The sequence below is a fragment of the Suillus discolor genome, assembly GCF_016758755.1.
Source record: "Suillus discolor strain FC423 chromosome Unknown F5147scaffold_78, whole genome shotgun sequence".
Lineage (NCBI taxonomy): Eukaryota > Fungi > Basidiomycota > Agaricomycetes > Boletales > Suillaceae > Suillus > Suillus discolor.
The window spans coordinates 174,258-195,240 of NW_024541325.1; the positions used below are offsets into that span (position 1 = coordinate 174,258).

At 44.7% G+C, this 20,983-nt stretch overlaps 6 protein-coding genes across 6 annotated transcripts; 1 reads left to right on the plus strand and 5 right to left on the minus strand.

Moving 5' to 3' along the window:
- Window positions 1–831: 831 nt before the first annotated feature.
- On the minus strand, window positions 832–2,216 carry F5147DRAFT_819888 (uncharacterized protein; the record flags this gene model as incomplete). Its single annotated transcript, XM_041443655.1, has 4 exons — window positions 2,060–2,216; window positions 1,940–2,007; window positions 1,770–1,888; window positions 832–988 (listed from the first exon to the last, which is right to left on the minus strand). The coding sequence occupies exons 1-4, from the start codon at window positions 2,199–2,201 to the stop codon at window positions 832–834; spliced, it is 486 nt and encodes a 161-aa protein (XP_041287623.1). The 5' UTR covers window positions 2,202–2,216.
- Window positions 2,217–2,766: 550 nt separating this feature from the next.
- Window positions 2,767–3,871, minus strand: F5147DRAFT_778969 (uncharacterized protein; the record flags this gene model as incomplete). The annotated part of the gene is made up of 6 exons (XM_041442215.1): window positions 2,767–2,844; window positions 2,986–3,054; window positions 3,108–3,252; window positions 3,305–3,434; window positions 3,488–3,640; window positions 3,691–3,871. 6 exons carry the CDS (start codon window positions 3,869–3,871, stop codon window positions 2,767–2,769), a joined length of 756 nt encoding a protein of 251 aa, XP_041287624.1.
- A 2,023-nt stretch (window positions 3,872–5,894) lies between these two features.
- On the minus strand, window positions 5,895–6,980 carry F5147DRAFT_778970 (WD40-repeat-containing domain protein; the record flags this gene model as incomplete). The annotated part of the gene is made up of 4 exons (XM_041442216.1): window positions 5,895–6,177; window positions 6,226–6,285; window positions 6,341–6,485; window positions 6,536–6,980. The coding sequence occupies 4 exons, from the start codon at window positions 6,978–6,980 to the stop codon at window positions 5,895–5,897; spliced, it is 933 nt and encodes a 310-aa protein (XP_041287625.1).
- Window positions 6,981–8,630: 1,650 nt separating this feature from the next.
- On the plus strand, window positions 8,631–9,753 carry F5147DRAFT_778971 (uncharacterized protein; the record flags this gene model as incomplete). Its single annotated transcript, XM_041442217.1, has 3 exons — window positions 8,631–8,717; window positions 8,767–8,853; window positions 8,926–9,753. 3 exons carry the CDS (start codon window positions 8,631–8,633, stop codon window positions 9,751–9,753), a joined length of 1,002 nt encoding a protein of 333 aa, XP_041287626.1.
- Window positions 9,754–12,807: 3,054 nt separating this feature from the next.
- Window positions 12,808–13,748, minus strand: F5147DRAFT_778972 (uncharacterized protein; the record flags this gene model as incomplete). Its single annotated transcript, XM_041442218.1, has 5 exons — window positions 12,808–13,168; window positions 13,227–13,294; window positions 13,345–13,419; window positions 13,471–13,524; window positions 13,581–13,748. 5 exons carry the CDS (start codon window positions 13,746–13,748, stop codon window positions 12,808–12,810), a joined length of 726 nt encoding a protein of 241 aa, XP_041287627.1.
- A 3,492-nt stretch (window positions 13,749–17,240) lies between these two features.
- F5147DRAFT_657138 (uncharacterized protein) lies at window positions 17,241–18,603 on the minus strand (the record flags this gene model as incomplete). The annotated part of the gene is made up of 6 exons (XM_041434217.1): window positions 17,241–17,347; window positions 17,579–17,863; window positions 17,950–17,959; window positions 18,089–18,169; window positions 18,218–18,292; window positions 18,349–18,603. 6 exons carry the CDS (start codon window positions 18,601–18,603, stop codon window positions 17,241–17,243), a joined length of 813 nt encoding a protein of 270 aa, XP_041287628.1.
- Between the last annotated feature and the right edge of the window lie 2,380 nt (window positions 18,604–20,983).

Sequence of the window (20,983 nt, forward strand, 5' to 3'; positions counted from 1 at the left end):
TGAATGCTTGGGATGATGCAGGAATTTAAAGGTCACAAAGGACTGAGAATTCCTGATGGACAAAGATTGCGTAAATTATGCAGATTAAACCTACCCTCTTACCAAGTCACGTCGTGACTGCCATGAGGCAGAATCACTATGTTTAATCTTCCTTTAAGCTCCGATTTCTGATTCCTATTATATAAAGAGTAGATCGGCAGCAACAAAATGAAACAACTGAACGTCGCGCTGAAGCATCCATCTTAATCAAGGACCTCAACAACGAGTTAGCAGGTCACATCCTTGGAGTGATGCACCAGCAAAACATAATGTCAGTAGATGATAAATTCTGCGCAGCACATCCAGAAATCATGGAATACAGCGATGTCCAAATTATTGTCCGTGAGATCAAGGTGGAACAAAGATTCAGGGAGGAAATCTGCAAGGGCAATAGCGCCCAGTGATGTCATATTGGTGGAGCAGAGAAATAGGCGATTAAGAGCATTATTTGATGTGAAGGTTTTTCAGGGTGATTTGATCCAAACGAAGTTTCAGTCTAGCCACCAGCAGTGAGTTATCAACGCCTTCGAGACCACTGAAGTCTAAAATTTCTAAGCAAAGATTGTATTTCTAGAAGGTTGGAATCAAAGTGATGACCAGTCAAAGAGACTTTAGACGCTTACCAGCGCCTCTGCATGTGCTACTAAGCACTGAGCATCCAGCTTGTTCTTGCTCAAGTCCAGGATTTTAAATGTCCTGTTTCGTTTGAGTACTCATGCCAGATAAGTAACCCCGTTCTAAGCCAACATTGTCAATAGATAATGCCATATCCTTTACATGAAGGTCGCTGCCTCATAGATCCAACATGGGGAGAGCTCCAAGCCCTGACAATGCATCGAGAGCGAGCTCCTTGTCCAGGAGTGCAGCACTTGGACTATCGTCATGCCTTTGGGCCGTACCAATGAGATGAAGTCCACCCTCCAACAGGATGGCAAGTGGTGACATCACCCTGTGGATTTAAGTGAGGATGGGGACAGGTTGGCCAGAAGCCGAGAGTGGCGGAAGTTGTCCTCCTCCTTCGGGTACGAGTATGAGCTGTTTGAGGAGACAGTACAGGTCCTGCATGAGTAACAGATGGCGAAGGTTAGATGAGCAAAAGGGGAATTGAGGAGAAAGTGATAGCACTGCCTTGCGGATGAAGAGTAGGTGAGCTAGAAGTAGTATGGACCACATGTGTAGTCTCTGATCATGAGAGCGAGTGCGTCAACTCCTGCTGCATTGGTGCGGTTATGCCACAAAGAGAGGTCGCGAAGAGTTGGATTATGAATAACTCGGGCTGCCTCACTTAGTGGAAATTGGACGCAGTGTGAACATTGATAGCTCACCAAGTATGCCCACCGCTGGTACTCTTAAAGAACAATTGCTGTCAAGTCAAGTCAGCAAGTAGAAAGACATCAGAGTTGGCAACCTTACCGTCAGAGAAATAGGGAGGACCGTGGTGAAATGTACAAGGGTTCGAATGTATTTTCATTCGGGTGTGTCTTGAGTACTTGATCCTACTGCCACAGCATGTCACGGTCCATGTCAAAGGTAATGTGACAAATGCCTCCAGGATGAAGAATTCTATTTGCGAGTGTGGCCTTGTAACGGGAAGAGATTGTTCCCATGTCAACAGTTTCTGGGTCTGAACCTTCAAGCCTGAAGATGCGGAGTGTGGGGCTGGGATAAGATAATCACCCTTCTCCTATGTGAAAAGAGTCATCGATTAGTGAACAGAACTATGGAAATACAGATATTTACCCGTAGCAGCTAGCGATCCATAGCTATCATGCAGACCTCCACTGTCAGCTTGAAGCAAAAAGAAATCACGCTCCAGCACTCGCAGGAATATCTCCACAGTTTTGACCTTCTGGTACAAGTTCATTCGAACGTATTTAAGGTAGAGAGCGGAAGCACGTACCTTCTCCAACATAATAAAAATCTTGCCAATGTGCATGGTCCCAACTGTGTGAGAGCTACTTGGGGTCACTGAACAAGCCAATTATACATTCAGCCTTGTGTTCACATACTCGAAACTCACCACGGATACTGAACAAATCGAATGTGGAAATGACAGCATAACCTGGTTTCACTTTCTCCGTTTCTATGAGGGCAGTGTCATCTCTTGTCTGGCTCGATGTTAAAGCGCTTGTAGGATATTGTGAGGCTATCGAGTGGGACATCTTCCTGTTCCTGCCTGCTGGAACATGCCGAAGACTCAAGTGCGGTGGTCACACACGAAGTGCAATATGGATTGTTGAAGAAATCATTATGAATAGAGGGAAGGAACTGAGAGAACTAGACAGCCTACGTTACAATGCCTGTCATTCTATTCTGTTATGATTCAGCTCAGCTGGGCCTAGCAGAAGAAAAATTAATTAAGGTCAATTCAGTCAAACTTGGAAAGGTTGGAAAGGTTTATGTAACATAAGTTCATTGAAGGCAAGTTCAAGGTTAGTATTATTCTCTACATTTTTCTGGACATCCTAGAAAGGAAGTATTCACGGAGCTTCATAACAATTTTGCGCACCAACTTGAACTAGTCATCATTGTCTGACTCATCGTTGCTGTTGAAATTGGTGTGGTGCACTGCCAGTGATTTATAAGAGGGTGACAGTAGGCAGCAGAAGGTCGATCTCAATTATTTCGCAGCAAATGCAGGCATATTGTAGCAACACTAGTATGAGGGAAGTGAATTCTACTGGTTCCATTACTTGGTACACACAAAAGCGGCATTCTTTTGTTCGATTAGACATCAACCTCGTGCAGGAGGTCAACACCAGCGATTGTCGGAAAGTTTGTCATGGCAGTGGTAGTGTCAATGAGCTGCAATAAAATCTCAGTCTCCACCTCTAGAATGGAAGGAAACCTTCAGAAGATATGCGGTATCGCGATGGTAAGTTAGGGGAAATGAGAAAATATATAACGAACTAGCCTGTATTTCAGAGACAAAGAGCATTCAAGTACAATATTGTGCTCAGTCCAGCTTGATCGTATAGCAGCAAGCGCCTTGGCCTGCAATTTATCATGTTTTATCTGGTAATCCCAATCATCAGTTCACAAGGTATGCCAGGTTACATGAGACACACCTTGCATGCTAGACGATACATAGACTTCAGCGAGCATGGCGGGGGCCCATCAAGGCTGGAATGTCTTGCAATCTTACTTCCCTGTGATTGCAAAGGTGCGAAAACGATCTCGTCAGTGTACAGATAGTACAATAAAGCTTGCCATCTATGGAAGTCAATAAGTGAGAGAACCAAGAGGTAGGATGGTAGACCCGTACATATTAAATGCAGTATCTGTTACCAATACTCTGTGGCTTAGCATAATACATTGTGTTCCCTTTATAGCCAAATCCAAGTTTGATGCTGTTCGAGACATTCGTTCTGTAGAAATCTCCACACACTTCTCTTCTTCAAAAATTATCATAAGGTGATCCTGTACGACAATGAGTAAAACAACTTACTGTCTTTGTCGATTTCGTCAATCTCCTCCTCCTCTTCATTGAGGTCGCTATTGGACGCATAGCCATACTCACTAAGGGAGATCCCTCCTTCGCAAGTGTGATAGTCTTGAAATTCGATCAAAGTAGGATCATTGAGGAATTTTCTGGAAAGTACTGAGAGCATCTTGTGAACTTGACTGAGCAGTGACAGGCACGTGACTCACAGCTTGCAAAGTACTCTGAACTCGCAGCAAGGGCTTCGTGGTTTGCAAATAATGCTTGAGGCTTGGTAATGTTGCCTGCGCACTTCGACCGAGCGGAGAACAAGTCAAATTGGGTATCAAGAAGTTCCCCAACAAGCGACTTCCTCAGCAAACCATGAATCCGCGCCTCATTTCTCGACATTGTAGAGCTACTGATAGATGCACAGCTAGAACGATCGAGAGAGAGTTGAGGACCGAACGTGCAGAAAGCCTATGGGTCAAAAAAAGGTGAATTTAACATTAATATTCCGAGATGACATGTCGCGCTATATGGAAGATGGATGACAAAGGGGAAGGCTTGAGAAACATATGGAATGTACATGTGTAGGCAGGCGATTGTGAAGGACAAAGGATTGAATGTGAAATAGTGAAAATGTGAGATGGTGGCGATTCGATGTCAGCGGATGGGGAATCTACAATCATCATGAAGACCATATGTAGATGTTCCAAAGACGGCATCTAATTATGCCTAAGCACAGAGATGGAGCATTAACATGCACTCGAGCAGCTGCAATAGCTGGCAGCGAACAGATCAGTTTTACAATGTTCCACACAGGAAGGGGGACAGGAATGCGCGTCGTGGGATTCTTTACCAGACTGCCCATCAAACACATGCAATGGGAGACGGTTGTGGGTTTGTGTGCGAGCGAAATTTTGCACGCGCAAGAACAGAAACGATCTGTGATCGAGGATTGTGAGAGTTAACCAAGTTGAAAGTTTAGAGAAGAGATGAACACACCAATGCTAATGATTTTGGAGCTACCCCATGGGATACATTAAGAAAGGGTGATTACAACCATGTTCAAGGAGTACTGAATACCTCGGGCTGCTGACCATAGCTATCAACTTTGACTCGAACTTAGACCATAGACAAGATGGCAACGTCTAGGACATTGAAGATATGAAGCTCCGGCACACCAATCTGCCAAACAGGATCAATGATTGAGCGAACAACTCTTAGTCATCCATAAAAGAGCAGTTCGCGACGCTTCGTAACTGCTGCCTACATTGGAGTTGGACCATCTGTATGAGTACCAAAGTGTCCGACACGACAGGTATTCAAATGATCCTAGGTATCTTCTGCGGGATAATGGTGCCAGTGGTACTGTTCTTATGGTGCCAATAAAGGATTCCTTGGTGACATCCTCGTCCTCGCTCCGATTATTGATGAGTATTCATGATTCTGAAAGGCGCTAAAGCATCTATGCAAAACGAACTGAGATTTCAGAAGCTTGGTTTTCTTGTCACGGTGATGCGAAGGAGCGCATGGTAGACAAGTCAATCTGCATCCCTGGAAAAGTGGTGAATCGTAAAACTCGGAGATTGGCAGCCAGTTTGGACTTAAAAAGTCATGTTTTCACCCGCCTGCAGCCTTGATTAAGTTGTGCAAAAGCATTGAGCTGGCTAATGTTAAGATAGTAATTGGTAAAGGTTGCATTCAAGAAGGTATTACAACTCTCGCCATGCATACTTGATCAAAAACGTGCATAGTGTCTGAATATTTCTTGCTACCAGCCAAGATCCTTGCCTCTCAAGTTCCAATCCATGTTAAACTCACGGAAGCCCATAATTGAAGCAAGCGATGGAAATGTAGTCCTGACCCAGTGCCAGGTGAAAATGGGTGATGGGCCTAAAGCCTCAATGGCTCGACTGGCTAGGCGGCGCCAGACTTCTAAGGCTTCCAAAATTATTCTTTCCACGTGGCTCTGAGTCTGTTGTCAGCTGTGAGAGAGGGCAGAACTCCTGAAGCAGATCATGAACCGACCTGCATTGGATTGACGCCTAAATATTTAATCCAAAGAAATAGTACCACCATAACAAATATACCAATGCTCCAGCGTGATCGTGATAAACCCTTCTAATATCAGTATGGCGCTCTAGGAAATGATGATGCTTGCAGCTTACTAGAATATTTTGCGAAGCTGCCATGTTAGCCACTGCTGTGAGGATTTATACAGATGTTCGGGAGAAAATATTTCTCACTTGCACTTGCCCTCCAGATCTGAATGTAATTGTCCGAATCAGCTTCAGATGAGGCTGTTGTGATAAGTCTCGCCTCACTTTCGCAATAGGCCTTCTCCGATGGATCAACACCAGTTAAGAGCAAATAATGACTACACATGAACCAGTGTCTGAATGATGTCATGTTCTAGGGTAGCATAAAATCAATTCATAGCAGCGGCATTAATCTCAAGGCTCGCACCGCCGTGTCTTAATACCTGAAGGACACTTTTCATGTTTCCAGAATATATCAAGGCATATCCACAGGAGCTTCCACACAATATTGATTGGCCACCTTCGATGAACACGGAAGGCAGTGGGATGCTCTGTATGATCGGGGTTGGGAGGTTGGCCAAGTGCTTGCCACTGTTGATATCGTAACAATCGAAGCCATCAAAGAGATTCGACACAGCCACCCTTCCATCAGCAGAGAAACAGGCCCCTCCCCTGACTGGCCGTCAATACCGCCTAATCAATCATGAATAATGCACTTACACATGTGAGCGTTTGGGCCAGATGGTCCATTCTGGTTGGAGAGACTTTATCAGCCATGAGCTTGAATGACAAACAATTGAGTTTCTTGTGCTGGTATAAAACTGAGATCACCCACATGATATCATGTTGAAAATACACTGCAATGAGAGAACGCCCATTGTCACTGAATCTCAGAGCACGGGGCAAGGGTAGCAAGAGCTTGTTATCGTCAACATAGGCCATAGGTGGGGGCGGAATATTTAAACCAAATGTCCAAGGGTCTGCACGAATATTAGCCTTTGTGTTTTTCTGCAGGATCACTTCACTTCACCTTCAGGGTGGTTGAATAGAATAATATCAGTACCAACTCCTGCAGCAAGACACCCATTGCAAGCATCATAGGCCAATGTATCTACTGGTGCATTAACCCCAGTGCGAAGAGAAAAACCTTGAGCCTCCGAGTCGTGCTCGAGATAGATGTTAGATGTGAACCCGATGGTATCATTATTTGCACTCACTTTTACATGAAGATTTATGACAGTGATATTGCCCCTCGCACCACCAATGAAAATGATATCAGGTTTGTTTGGATGCCATAGAAGTGATGTTACAGCAGTAGTAACCCTCAGTCTACGCAATTTTTTTCCAAGTGGAAAATCAAAGAACCGAATATATCCGGCATCATCACCACTAGCAAGTACACAACCATCATGCGAAAAGCCGATAGAGTTGATAGTGAAGCGAGTATGAGGAAGATCGCACAGTATGTCGTACATATCTCACAAAAGCGAGAATGTCTACGGCATACGCCCTAGTATATAAAAGTATTACAGCTCTGTGTGAGAAACTAATGGCAGTACTGGCAAAAATTTCGCCACTTCCTTGACAAAAGGAAATCAATAAAACAACGCATCCTGGACGCTCGTAGGCGCTAAGACAGTTCTTATATGCCATTCAGATGGCCCTCACAACACTAGGAGACTCTAAATTTAACTTTCTCTATCATTTAAGTGTTATGGTCAACTGAAGAATACAATGACATTTGACTCTTGGGATAATGGATGGCAGTTTGCAATGACGAAATGCAATACTTACATATGCCACGAGTTCACAGGTAGCACCACTCACTGAATCATATGCTACGACTGCGCTTAATGGCTTAGAACTGTGACGATGCAGGAATAAATCACATTCATTCAAAGGGACACGGTGTGGTACTAGTATGATCCGGCATTCCATGGCAGACGAGATGGAGCTACTGATTATGATGGAGTGCATTGAGTGCACCCCTGTTGTACTGCCGTCCTTGAGCGATGTGAAGAACACAATGAGCACAATGTGCTAAGTGACAACGGCTAGTAGCTCCCTCCCTTTTACCAAGTTGCCTTGACCAATGAAACACACGAATGGGAGTCGCCCAAGTGAGGTGTAAGAGATGTAAGTGTCAGACAAATTGTTTCTTCTCTTCTTGTAGGGTCCTGCTGCATGGAGAGGGAGCAGCGTGAGCTAAGCAATACACCACCATCAGATACGTGAACCAGGGTGAACACTTGACTCCCTGAGAGCTTGGAGCACAGTGTCAAAGATATCATTCCAAAGTTTGCGAAGGATGCCAACAAGCTTGTGTTGATGATTGGAAGAACCAAACTACTCTGCGAGTGACTGGAATTCCAAGGAGAATTCGGACATTTCGGCTTGTGTAATGTCAAGTGAAACATGGATAGGATCTTCCATGCTATCGATAATCAAGGCATTGCAGCTGCACTGACGACAATGACTGGACCATCTCTGGCCGCCTTCTGGAGGTCAGGAAACAGTGGACGTAGGAGAGAACATGAAAAGTCGGGGAGCATGCAAATGTGCGAAACAACTTCATCCAGTTGCATGATCAGTTGCCGAATTTGCGAAGACTGGTCTTCAGTAGACTGGTCGAATACATTATAAAGCCAAAAACTCAATCATTTGAACTCTTCTGCCAAGGCTGTGCCAGGGTCACTTGAAACAAAAGTTAGTTCATTGAGTGGTGTGCTGAAGCGTACCAACTGGGTCCAGAATACTGCACAGTGCTGCAAGAGCATTTAGCCATTTAAGTACTACAGAATTCTTGTTAGGGACTTATGTAAGTAGTATTCTAGTCACCTATCGATGTAAAATGAGTCTGTGTGTGCAGTAGGAATATTTCACACTAGCTAGTGTATAAGTAGTCAGACAAAGCTATTGACCCTGGGGTAAATCGCAAAGGTTCTTGTCCCTTTTTACTACAAGTTGCTTTAACACCTCGTCGAGCCTCTCGAGTCTCAATTTCATTGTTCCTTTAACATCCTTAGTGACTAGTCTGACACATGTAACTGCCGACTATAAAATGGCATTAATCTCAGGTAATACCTCTATCGGCAGATCAATACTCTCTGAGCCCAACTACTCATATGAAGCACCACACTCGTACAGATTCTCGTTGTCTTCTTCGCGCCATAAACGCGCCATATCGGCAGGTACTTCGGCAAGAGCACAATGTAAGTTTTTTTTATGAAATAAAGAGAGTCATGCTAACTCTCCAACCAGCCTGTAGCAGTTCACCATCAATCTTTCCCAAAGCCTGGGGAACCGCATGTATATCTGAGCTCAGCTGTATCTAGACGGGGAGTAGATGTAAGCAGCTCAAATATTTTGCTAGGGAAGCGTGTGTACTTATCTCCCCAGCCATTCCCTATTCACTGACAGTCTTTTGAGGAAGTGTTACCCTACCTCACACAATGTCTCCAAAAGCAGGCGATGTCTCGTCGCCAACGACCTGTAAATCTTGACCCACTTTTTGTTCGTTTCCCTAAAGAATCCATGTCCTTGGACCGACGTGGTTTGATAAACCCAGATGCCTCTCGGCATCAGTGCCCTCAAATGTGTAGTCCAAATGATACTCCGATACAATCTCAATCTCTGACTTCCCCTGTATCCCATGCCTGCGGCCTATCATCAACATCACACTCTCCGTCCCCCCAAGGAAATGCTGATAATCTCACCCCTCCAGCCCAACAACTTGAATCGCCAGAACCACACTTTCCAGTTGTACCAATTGAACATCAGCTCATTCCTGGTGCAGGGTTGTCTATTCCAACCGACAATCCAACTCTCAGCTGTCTTCAGGGCAATGACTCCCAGCACAGTGCCCGTTGCATGGAGCATAAAATTTGTGGACTCGATCAAATCATGCATTGGTTTGATTCTCGCGGCTGTGAGCCTCTTCTTGCTCCCCCGCCTTGTGAGTCGCTTGAGTGTGGGGACCTCTACATCCATCAGTCACTTTCCACACTGAATACTCGTCAGATATGGATATGGAGTGCTCAGGGGAGCTGGGAGGCTGCTCAAGAAAACCAGGCCCATCCTCTCCTCCCAATGCATCGCCTCTGGTTCGGCGTAACTGGAGAACCTCGCTGGGTCACTCAAAAGACGATAAGCATGTACAAGGGACAGGTGCTTAGAGACCTTTTTTATCTTATCCCCACTGGCTTGGCCATTTGTGATCCGCCGAGTACGAGCATGTCCGTGGTGTAATCATGCATTCTCTGACCGCTTCTTCACCCCCACATGACCTAGTACTTCATGTACTGGCACGTGTTGCAGATACCCTCGGTCTTAACTTGTCTAATCCGACTTTCTCGGCCTTGCCCAATTTATTGTAATTTGTAACATAATGTCATGTGCTTGATATGTACTGAATAAGGATATAAAGAATTGTTCTATAGAAATGACAACAGCTATGTATAGTCGGGCCCAATGGCATATGGAGTGCTGCACTATTACATATGGTGTAACAGGAAACTTGGAAGACCGACGCTTGATCAAGCTAGAAACAACCAGACCTCATCCGTCATCTAGATGATGCTCATAGTCCAGGGAGCATCGACAGGTTGTCGTGCTAGAAGGAGGGTACTCTGAGTTTCACAGAAAAGATGCCAAAAGTGCTTACCAACGCCTATGACTCTGTCCTGTTTCCAAGGACGCCATTTGAACAAAGCCTGAAGGGGCCTTATGTTGCCTTGATCAGGCGAGTAGTCATCTTTAATACATATATGTGTCTCACAATCCCTGGAGAAATTGAATAGTACAAAACCACGCTGAGTCCCGTGGTGGCAGCCATGTCCACAAATGAGGTAAAAAATGATACCGGAGCTGGTGTTAACAACCTATGAATGTTTGCGCAAGAAAAACTTGGGAGCATTCCCAGTGGCACCAAGGCCATCTGTGGTGAGAATACAAAATTCTGCGCATTTCAGCATGTATATAATGCCCTCGATGGCAAATATGAGTCGCTCGAGGAAGTGGACCAAGCAGAAGGTAGGACGAGAGGGTAGATATCTAATCCCAGCCTGATTGATAGCGATCATGAACAGAGATGATGAGGCATTGGAAAAACCTAAGACTCAAAGAGGATTGTTGGAAGAGACGAGCAACCCAATGACAAAAATGCTCCTGACGTAAAATAGGAGGATTTGTATGTTTACTGCTCGTATCGCCTGTGGCATGGTGTATCAAGGGGTCTTCATCTCCGCAGCTGCCATACAATACAGAACCCGCTTACAGTGACAACTTCGCTTCCAATGAAAAAGAAGGCAGCCTGAATGAGTACAGATCGTAACTTGAGTAGCAGCAGCCAGTAATTCACCTTCACTGAGGCCAAAATGAGTGTAACCTGAGAGAACTTCAACAGATGATCGCACTTATCAGGTATCATGAACTGAGGTGAAATTAAACCTGAAAATCATTGACAGATTCATAGCAATGTAGCATCTTACCGTCCAACAGTACCAGTAATTCCAACCCATCGCAACAGATCGACAAATTTTGCTGCAAGTCTGATGTGATACCATTGAATAATATCATTCGTTTTGCGATTCGTTCGAGCGAGAGCAATCTGCACGAATGATGGCTGTGCAACAGATTGGACTTGGGATGAGACGGACGTACTTGGTCTGAATGCACACAATAACAGCATCAGTTAAGCCCGGTTCTGATCAAGAAGGACTTATATATCTGCAATCTTCCCGATAACAAGCATCGGATATCGTAGTATGTTGAATATATGTGGCTTGTGTCGTGAACTTGTCACAGTATTACTATGATGTTTCTAAGCCATGGGGTGAACACCAAGACGCATGTAAGACGTACCAGTAAGCAGTGAATTCGACTCACTTGACCCAAACACTTATGGTGCCCTGTTGTTCATTCGTCGCTGCTGTCATCATAAGTATTGATTTAACTACCATCACAGCACATGTACTTCCCTGAGAATGTGTTATTTCCAGGAAGGACAAAGCATTTGGCGGAGTCCAGTGAATGGTGGCGATTTGGCAGACTCATCATGCACAGATAGGAAAACACGGGAGAGCGAAATTCTCCCGGATAAGGAACGCAAGGTCCAGGTACACCACAATGTTACTCATTCTGAGATGGATTAGGTAATGTGCAGAACAGGTCACTGAAGTTCCATCGCATTTTTTTAGACAACTTGAAGTGATATGTGTTTGCAGCAGCTGACAAGTCTAGCTCTACAAGTACGCACTATGCGGGGTTCTTCGAACACCCCGTCGCATTTATTGATCAGCTGCCAGTGGTCAAAACCCATGTGCCCTTCTAGCAAAGTCAAACAAATGACTACTAAGCGAGTGTCCTTTTAAAAGCCCTGATCACTTAAAGTACAATTTTCTCACCTGCCCACCACATCCCTGTTTAGTGTCTTGATAGTTTTGGTTTGTGTTTTTCTCTTAACTACCTCACACTCGTGGCCTTTGGCCTTTTTTTTCTCTTTCACATTCTTGCGGACCCTAACTCTTATTCTGCTCTAGACAATCAGTTCAAGTGTTGAGGTCTTTGTTGCGATTTTTGTAGTCACATGACTCCTCCGTTCTTTCCCCTCAAGCTAAATTTTAGATCAATCAGATTCCAGCATCACATGCGGAACAAATAAACCCAGACCGAGACCCCCAAAAAAACTGGCATAGTCGTCAATTCTGAGTTCAAGATATAAATTCATCCGAAACTCAGTAAAACCTCGTCTTCTGGGTCACCAAAATAGGAGACTCAGATAGTATGGTTTCGCATTTTTGGTGAAGACGAGTCATCTACAGCAAGTAGCACATAGTAAACGGAGGGTCAGGGTAATCAGAGGGTCTTTTCTTGGGGTATGAAAATTGCAGGTGTTGCATAGGCACGGCATAATAGATGTGACAGTTTTAAATGTCACTCGGACGGTTGCTGATAAGATGTAGTGACTCGATTTATCGAAGTCGAGGTGAAGTTCAGTGTCATAACAGTGGATTCTGCCGTTGACCCCCCAGAAACAAATTTGAGGACCTGAGCACGATCACGGACCCATTCAACTATGAGAAACCGATTGTCAAGCGCGCTCGAGTCCAACAATATCTTGCAATACACAACCAGCACATGTTCACAGATATTTTCTTTTCTTGCTACATACATATATTTGTACCTCTATACTAATGATGAATTCTGCCCAATGACTATTTTGTCAAGTTGAAGATACTGTAGTGCATGTCCATATTTCTTGAGGAAAACTGACCAACAAAGTAGTAGGTATGGATCGATTTCTTACTGCTTGAAGAATACTCCCCAATGCGCAGCTGGAATTGCGGGAACCCTCCGCTCAGAACGCTCTATGTTGGGGCCAAGAACTTCAGTAATCCTGCCGACCACTTCACTGAGCAAAGGAATTTCGACCAGAGGTTTCTCGACATAAGCTTGACAGGTGGGGCAGGTATAAAAGCAACCAGGGATGATAGTGTATGGGCCATCGCACAACTCCTTGACCTCAGCGCTGGTGAACGGCGCTAGATGGTGCTGAAAGCGCTCGGGAAGGGTCTCATTGATGCAGCATGATAGACAGGCCCTGATGCGATCATGGAATGAGCTGAGTAGGCAGTGACAACAGAATGTATGGTGACATGCCAGACTATTAATAAAAACCGCGCATCAGCAGCATTTAAGGGTCAGGTTCGAAGGTGGCTTACATGAAAGGTTGTTTGATAACTGCTTGGCAGATCGGGCATTGCAACACAACGTCAGCACTGTGCAAGAACTGTGATGAGACTCAGTCTTTGCATTACTTGGTTGGTGAAGGTCACATACATTCTGGTGGGCAGCAACAATATTATCTCGCTCTGTGAAAGCCTTTTCCTTCTCTCGCTCGGTTTTGGCAAGCTCCTGAAGAGCCAGTGATTAGAAATGACGAGGATAGTCATTAATGGTGCCTACCTTTCGCAGTTGATTAATGTCAGTACCGAGAAAGGTCCCTATTTTAGACACCGCCTGAAACAAAACAAGACAACGTCGGTAACTGATGGGGACCAAACAAACAAACATACCTCGTGCGCGATTGTGAGCTCGATGCGCAATAATCCACTGTCATTGTTGATACAAGGAGATGGCTCGGAGCTGAGCAAGGAAGGATTCAACTTCAATGGTGACGAACGGAGGTTATAGTGTTTGCTGATGTGGCTCTGGCGGACCATTGCCTTGTGAGAAGGAGCCATTGGAGAGCGAAATACACAGATTAATCAAGGGTCAATCCTTAAATATACAGGGAGCTGAGGGCTAACAAAGGGCCGATTAACTGAGATTGCATAAATCATGTTAAGAACTTGCCATGAGGCAACCTGCAGGATCGTGCTAGATCTCCCTTTCAGCTTCACACCCTGATTCCATTGTCAAAGGCATCCGCATAAGGCATGGAGCAATTTCGGGCTCTGGACATTTGATGAAAGCACGAGGGAAGATGCGAGAGTAGAAATAGTGGCATAAAAAAACTAGAAATTTAATATGCGGCATTGGAATTGATTGTCATCACGTCAGGGTGCAAAGGAAAGAAGATTTCCCAGTATTGGCAGTCGTTAGCATGAAATTACTGCCCACAACCATCCAAAGCCCTTCTCATTGGCACTGAGCATGGCATCATTGGTGTGAAGCGCATAGAGATGATATTCAAAAAATCTCCATTTGAAATATTCCAGATCTTTGCAGGGCTTGGCATATTTGGCCTCGAGGTCGTTGCAAGCAAGTTGAGGGACTCAGAGGGTTCGGTACTCATGTATGTCGAAGTGGGAGGAAAATCTGACTTGTGGAGTGGCATTCGAATGTACTGCAGCGTTGACAGCACTCGGTCCCGGTAATCGAATCTCCAATGTCGGAGTAGCAGACTGAGCGATTGTGACTGAGGTCTTGGTAATGATGGGTGTATTGACTTTAGCAGGATTGGAGCGCAATCGCAGCTGGACTTGAGTCAGATGTACCAATCTTCACATGCTGGTGTTCCTCCGGCCATACTGACATCTAAGATTGAGGGTTTGATATATATTCAGACCTCGGTAGCTCATTTATGATCCCTGTAGACTGTCCTTTGCCTGGTAGTAGTCAAATAGTCAAAAAGGTGAACGAAAATGAGACACAATACTTGTAGGGACGGGTCGCTGTTATTTGGCCTGTTCTATGCAATAAGAGGTCGCTGACATTACCTTCTGCTAATATGATGTTTGTAACCAATTCAAGTTCTTCGTCACGGACCCTGATGAGCTCTAATAAGCCTCACTGTGACCATCTGAAATAGCTCCCCAGCTCGAAGAGGATGATCGTTTTCATTGCACTGTAAGCCAAAAATCAGGTTGTGATTAGTAAGCTCCTGTGACAGTGATATTCAGGTCAGTGGAATGTCGATGCTTTTTGCTTTGAACATACTTGTTATTTGCTTGTTATGTCCATCCGTGTTTCAACGCTATGAAGGTTGTTCAGGAGACCTGAGCATGGAATGTAACCTCCTCGCCCGCTTCGGTGTGATCCTGCTTGGCTTTCATATTCTGACCTGGGATATTGCCTCTATCAGACTCGAACCAACTTGAAAGACCTTGGCATGGATGCCATTCTTCAACATTTTGCTCTTCAGCATCACGATCATTCACTGTCGCTTAATGCAAGCGTTGCATGTGCTGCTGCCCATTTTGAAGGCCCACACGACTGTGATTGATGTAAGTTCGATGTAAGTCTGTGTCTACCAAGTATTTTCTACCTCGATGACGCTTATAGCAGCTGACCCTTGTTCATATTTGGGACTCTTCAATTTCCATGGAAGTAGAGTCATTCCTGACTCTGCAGTGGCAGCCCCTCATCTTCCAATAAATATGGTGAGAAATTTGCCAGTCATGGAACCAGATGACCTTAACGTAATTTTGCGATACTGTGTCTAGATGACAGCCCTCGCTTATGTAGATGTTCACCTTACACCTGATCCAAACCACGGAATGTTCAAAACCAGTGTTTTGTGCAATCGGGTTGGAGAGTCGCAAGTATTCTACTTGTCACAAACATTGACCGAAGTGTTCATCTCATTCAAAAGTTTAGACCTGTCTCACCGTTCATAGGCACTCTCATTTGTGAGGGTTAGATAACACCTTCATTATAGAATGTCAAAATTATCTGCCATACTAGTACTTGTGTAATATTCTTGTCTTTTGATTGCGGTGCATATAATTTTGCCTAGCTTTGCATGCAGGAGGGTTTTGATGGATAATATTTGTGATCATTGATGTCTACAATTAACTAGTACTATGTCATAGAAAACTTAAGCGATTGCGATTCGTACTAGTCAGCCAAAATAAAATCGTCGTCTTTCTTGTATGCGGATGATCATTTACAAAGGAATCATTATTAGTACCAAGAACACCAGTGTGTAGAACATTGTTCCACCGGTCCCCATGCAGCGCAGCACTTCGCATTCCTCTATATCTCGCTGTCTCAAGTATGCGCCCACGAGAATTTGTACTCCTGATTCGACCGCAAAAATGAGGTGGTCGATCAGCTGAAGAAGACAACTGTCCTGAACCAAGAAACCAACAATCAAAAGGAGAGCGACCAAGACTACCTTCCGTGTGGTACTTATAATGACAGCCTGGAACCACCGTGACTATTCATGTCGTATTTCAGATGCAGTCAAATCACCCATGTGTATGAGACTTACCGGAGCTAGACATTTGGTTTCTTGTTTCGCTTGGTTGTAGAGTGCATCGCGGCCACCGTCCTCTGAGTCAAAATGAGAGAATGAGCGAAAGGATGCGGTGTGCTCCAGAAAGGAAATAGTGCGTTCCAGGAGCGCATCGCGACTGCTCCAGGACACTGTGTGAATATGTGACGACGGGGGATATCTGGTGCGTTCTACTTCATCGTGGACTTCATGATCACCTGGGCCGTTCCCACATTGAGAGGAGGTTGAACGAATGGACATGGCATCTTCTAGAGGCGCAGGATTAGATTCAAATTGGTCCTGTCACTTGATTATCAGAATGCTTGGAACAGGAACCAGTATATATGGTACGACCACCTACTACATGGGTGGTGGGTTCCACTTCGTTCTGGAGCACATCACAGCCACTGGAAATGGTGGGTTCCACTTCATTCTGGAGCGCATCACAGCCACTGGAAACTGAATGAGAGGACGTGATGGGATCTGAGAGCGCATCGCGATGGCTGTTCTCGTGTTGAGAGGAGGCTGAGTGAAAGGACATCGACGTCGACGGAGAATATCAACTTGTATGTGGGCTTGATAATTCTGTTTTAATCGGATTCCTTAAATAGCGGACAGGTGGGCCGTGCCGCTGAGCAGAATCTTGCATTGTCCTCCGAGTTCACCCCTAATGTTATAATCGTAAAGTCCTCGTGTCTGGCACATTTTAATGCCAAGTTAGTAGTATACAGCTGACATAGAGGAAAGGGACCGAGTATAAGGAAAATTCAAGTTGCGTGATCTAGCAACACAATAGCCGTCCATCCCTCCGATCATGTCACACACCAATGCATTAACAAGGCAAGGTCGTACAAAGGGAGAAGCACTTGGTGGCTGAAATTTCGAAACACGACCCTTCAGTCATGCACATTCGAGCTGGTTCATGGGAATCAATGGGGCTGTTGACTGCAGTTGAGCGATTCTGATGATATTTGGCTCCCTGATCTTGGAGGTAATAAGTCTTACCTAGGCCCAATCATGATTCTTGAATATTCGTCCGCTCCGCAGTTGTGTCCTTGGTGACGGACTTCGCAACCATGTGTTCTAGTAGGCTTTTCAGAATTCTCGACTCTGGAATGACCCCTCTCGATGATATTGTTGAATTTAACCCCTATTTAGTAGAATTCGCTTTTGATTTTACATTTTCAAAGGATGTCGATTGGCAATCGAGCATCCCATGTATTAGGTTCCAAACTGATATTCTAAAGAAACCACGCGCATATATAATCACAGTTGTAAATGATTGAAGAGTCGTGTGTGCGATGGTCTTTACAGGTTAGCCATGGATGTTACTCTTTTATACAGAAAAGTAACCTGTCCAATCTGTAGATGGATCCTCTTCACCTTGTTCGCCCCCCAGTGATGATAGGGTAACTGAAAGCTGACTGAGTGCAATGACTTTGTACGGTTGATGCTTGCCAATGAGATCCCAACAAGTTGGACAGGTGAGCGGGACACGTCCGAAACGTCTCTTCACAGCCGATATGACAGCCAATGATAGTGGCAGCGTCAAGATATCTCGGGAAGTAAGTCTAACAGGAGGTAGTCTATATGCTACCCATCTAGTCCAGCAAGACTGAAACCACCGTTTGAGACATGCTGCACAGAAACTATGTCCACATTTTAGACTGCCAAAGAACACTCGAATCAAATCACTCAACCATAAGGTCATGACCTGTACTGACCTGTGCAAATCTTTGAATACCATTTTACAAACAGCGCACTCCAGAGAAGAATCCCTTAAAAAAGAATCCCTTTCAGAGAGGACCTTTGAGGAATGATGATGTGTAAGCTGATGATGCTGTCGAATTGTGAAAACCAGACCTTCTGGATTGCAGTGCGTAGGGTTTCTAGCTCGGCTGTGGCTGCTGCCAGTGCATCAGATAAAGAAGTGTTACGTATGGGCTGGTGTGCGTGTTATTATAGTTAATGTAGCAAAATTTGTGAGTTTACCATGACATTACCGGCTTGCTGAGCGGCTTCGTCATCAGAGAGGATATCGGCTATATCTTCAGTGCCGACCGCAAACTATGAGTTATGATTATAAAGGAAATTGCTGGCATAAGAAAGCTCAAATGACATACTGTCGGCTCGCGATGTACATCGACTGACGCCTGACTAGCGACTTTGTCATCAGTTATGGTGAGGTCAATAACTGATGCTGCCTCAGGCTGACCTGCATCTTCGTCGTCGCTTATGATCTCGATAACATCATGCACATGTGCTGGAATAACTTGAAGTCTGGAAGTCAAAGGACCAGGCCGGAATTCTATCAAGGGATAGAAAGGCGTCTGAGCACGTCTGCATCTTGGGACGTTCCTGATAGGTCCAGAAGACATCGTAGAGCAAGAGGGAACTCGAGGAAATCCTAGATACCATTTGCCACCTAAAGTATTGTGAAAATCACATTGAAAAATCATGATCATGAGCTAAATCGGTCAATTATAGCTGTTTGCAAAAAGTAACATTTTGAGAAATGACAAACAAACAAATAATAGCCATGTACACTACTAATCACAAATTGGCCATCATACATCAGTAAATCACTCGCGATGTCAGAATGGCTGCTATTAATCTTCACGAGCATCAGCAGCTTGCACTCGAAGACATTCTTCTATGTGTTGCTATCAGTTTTCGAGGTAACGCGCAAGAAATCAGCTTTATTAACGGCTGATTTCACAAATAGTAGCAATTGTATATTTGGGGCTATTTGGCCTCAAACCCGAAGGGTTTGTGACCCGAAACATCGTTTCGAACCTGCGGTAACGTCCAGGATGAGTGCTGAGCTGTGATGGACGGGTAGGCCATAGCAGTTCACGGCACGTAGTCTGAAAATTTTACAGGGCCTTGAGAGGCGTCGAGTTGGAATATTATTGTTATTTTGTAATTGACCTTGATTCCTATCTTGGAATGAAAGCTGCTATAATGGGAAGTGGTCACCGGGCGGGTGCAGCAAAACGAGCGTGCAGTCGCGCTTGCGAGTGCTGAGTGCAAGCTGAGTGGAAGTACAAATCAAGAAGCGTGGGAATCCGAAACACTGTACCGCCACATAGATCTCATTCTAGGTGCATTCTCGTACCTCGAACTAACATAGAATACACTTGGATCTAGCGTGACATTTCAATGAATTTGCATATAAGTCATTGTATACTGAGTGCGAGCAAAATCTGTTCTATAATTATACAGTCTGTAGCAAGCTGGGCATGTAATTTTTATAATTTAATATAGGTAACTGAGAGACAAGTAGGCATTATGTTAAATGTCCCAAGTGAGCACCATCAACCCATCAGCGTGACAGACGTGCTAACTCGAAATGAGAAGACCTTACTCTGAAGTCACATTCGGGTAGTTCATGGAAAGAAACAATGGAAAAAGATTTTCCCCTCGGTACCTCTATTCCTGTCCGAGATATAAGAACAAAGGTCTGGTTCAATTCGAACCTTCAGATCACCATAACGGGAAGCTGTGATTACAATTGGATTTCGTTCAGCATCGCATGCTGCATGATGGCTGTCTAGCAGTCTATCCGGAGGTAAGCTGTTAGTACAGTCTGGCTCAACCACTACAGCCAATGTCTGGGGACAACCCAGAAAATAAGCGTCAGAGATAAGGAATGAAATCACTTTGATCTGAGTTAGGCACATGAGGAACAGGAACTTTGTGGCAAGGCCAAATCACGACCTCCCCCCTGAGCAACTGGTCAGTAGGACAACACAGAAATACAGCGCGAATATACTCATGTTGCAGTGTGGTGGAGGGGCTAAATTGAACAAGGCATCAATCTGAACCATAGACAGGCCTGATTTCCACTCTTGCACCTGGTGGATGACCCAGACTGGTAGAAAAGAGTGTAGAAACAAATGGAAACTACAACATGGCTTTTTTGTTAGCTTCGCAGTCAATTGCGAGTGTGTAAGGATGTGGCGACATTAAATGCAGATGTATGACGAACTTGAACACCCCCAAAAGCACACTAGAGTTTTTTCAGCACGTTTCAAGGACATCCAGTGTTGGAGGCAAGTTGTCATACCTCGCAAGATCCCTGAAATGGGATGTGAACATGGAAGACTCGGAATTCAGTGACAAAGCAGTAAAGGTAATGCATACTTAATAAACAGACGGAGCAAACAAAACCGATGTCTACAGTGTTCTTGTGGCAAAAGCATGCAGCGTGGAAATCGATATTGTCTTGCTTTGGTACAGCTAGAATCTTGCGGATAAATGTCGGTGACAGGAAAGACATCTATGACAATGATAGCCGATGAGGAACAGAATATGGCAGATGACAAAATGACATTACAATCAGGTATTGCAGGAATGGATCTCTGTGTTCAAGGTAGATGCAGGACCCATTCGTTAGGTGGGCTGCTTGCTGTAAAAATACGTTATTGGGCCCATAAACCTGGAAACCAGAATTTCGTGAAACATTAAGAGTACGAAGATACACGACAGTACGTCTTGAACTCTGGCAGGGAGCGATTTGGCATCAGCCCCTTCACCAGCGATGACCGCAGAGCTTCTGAAGTAAAATATTTGAGTTGTCAAAAGATGAAAGAAACAAAGCATTACACTCACCTGTTGCTTTGGGTTGGTGTTCATGATATTCATTGGCGCCCGAGCCTTGCATCAGTAGCAGAAAAGCAACATCCAAAACCTAGACCAACAACAGATCAGTGAATCAGCGCATCAGTAGCGAAAACAAATGCACTGGTGTGGCAC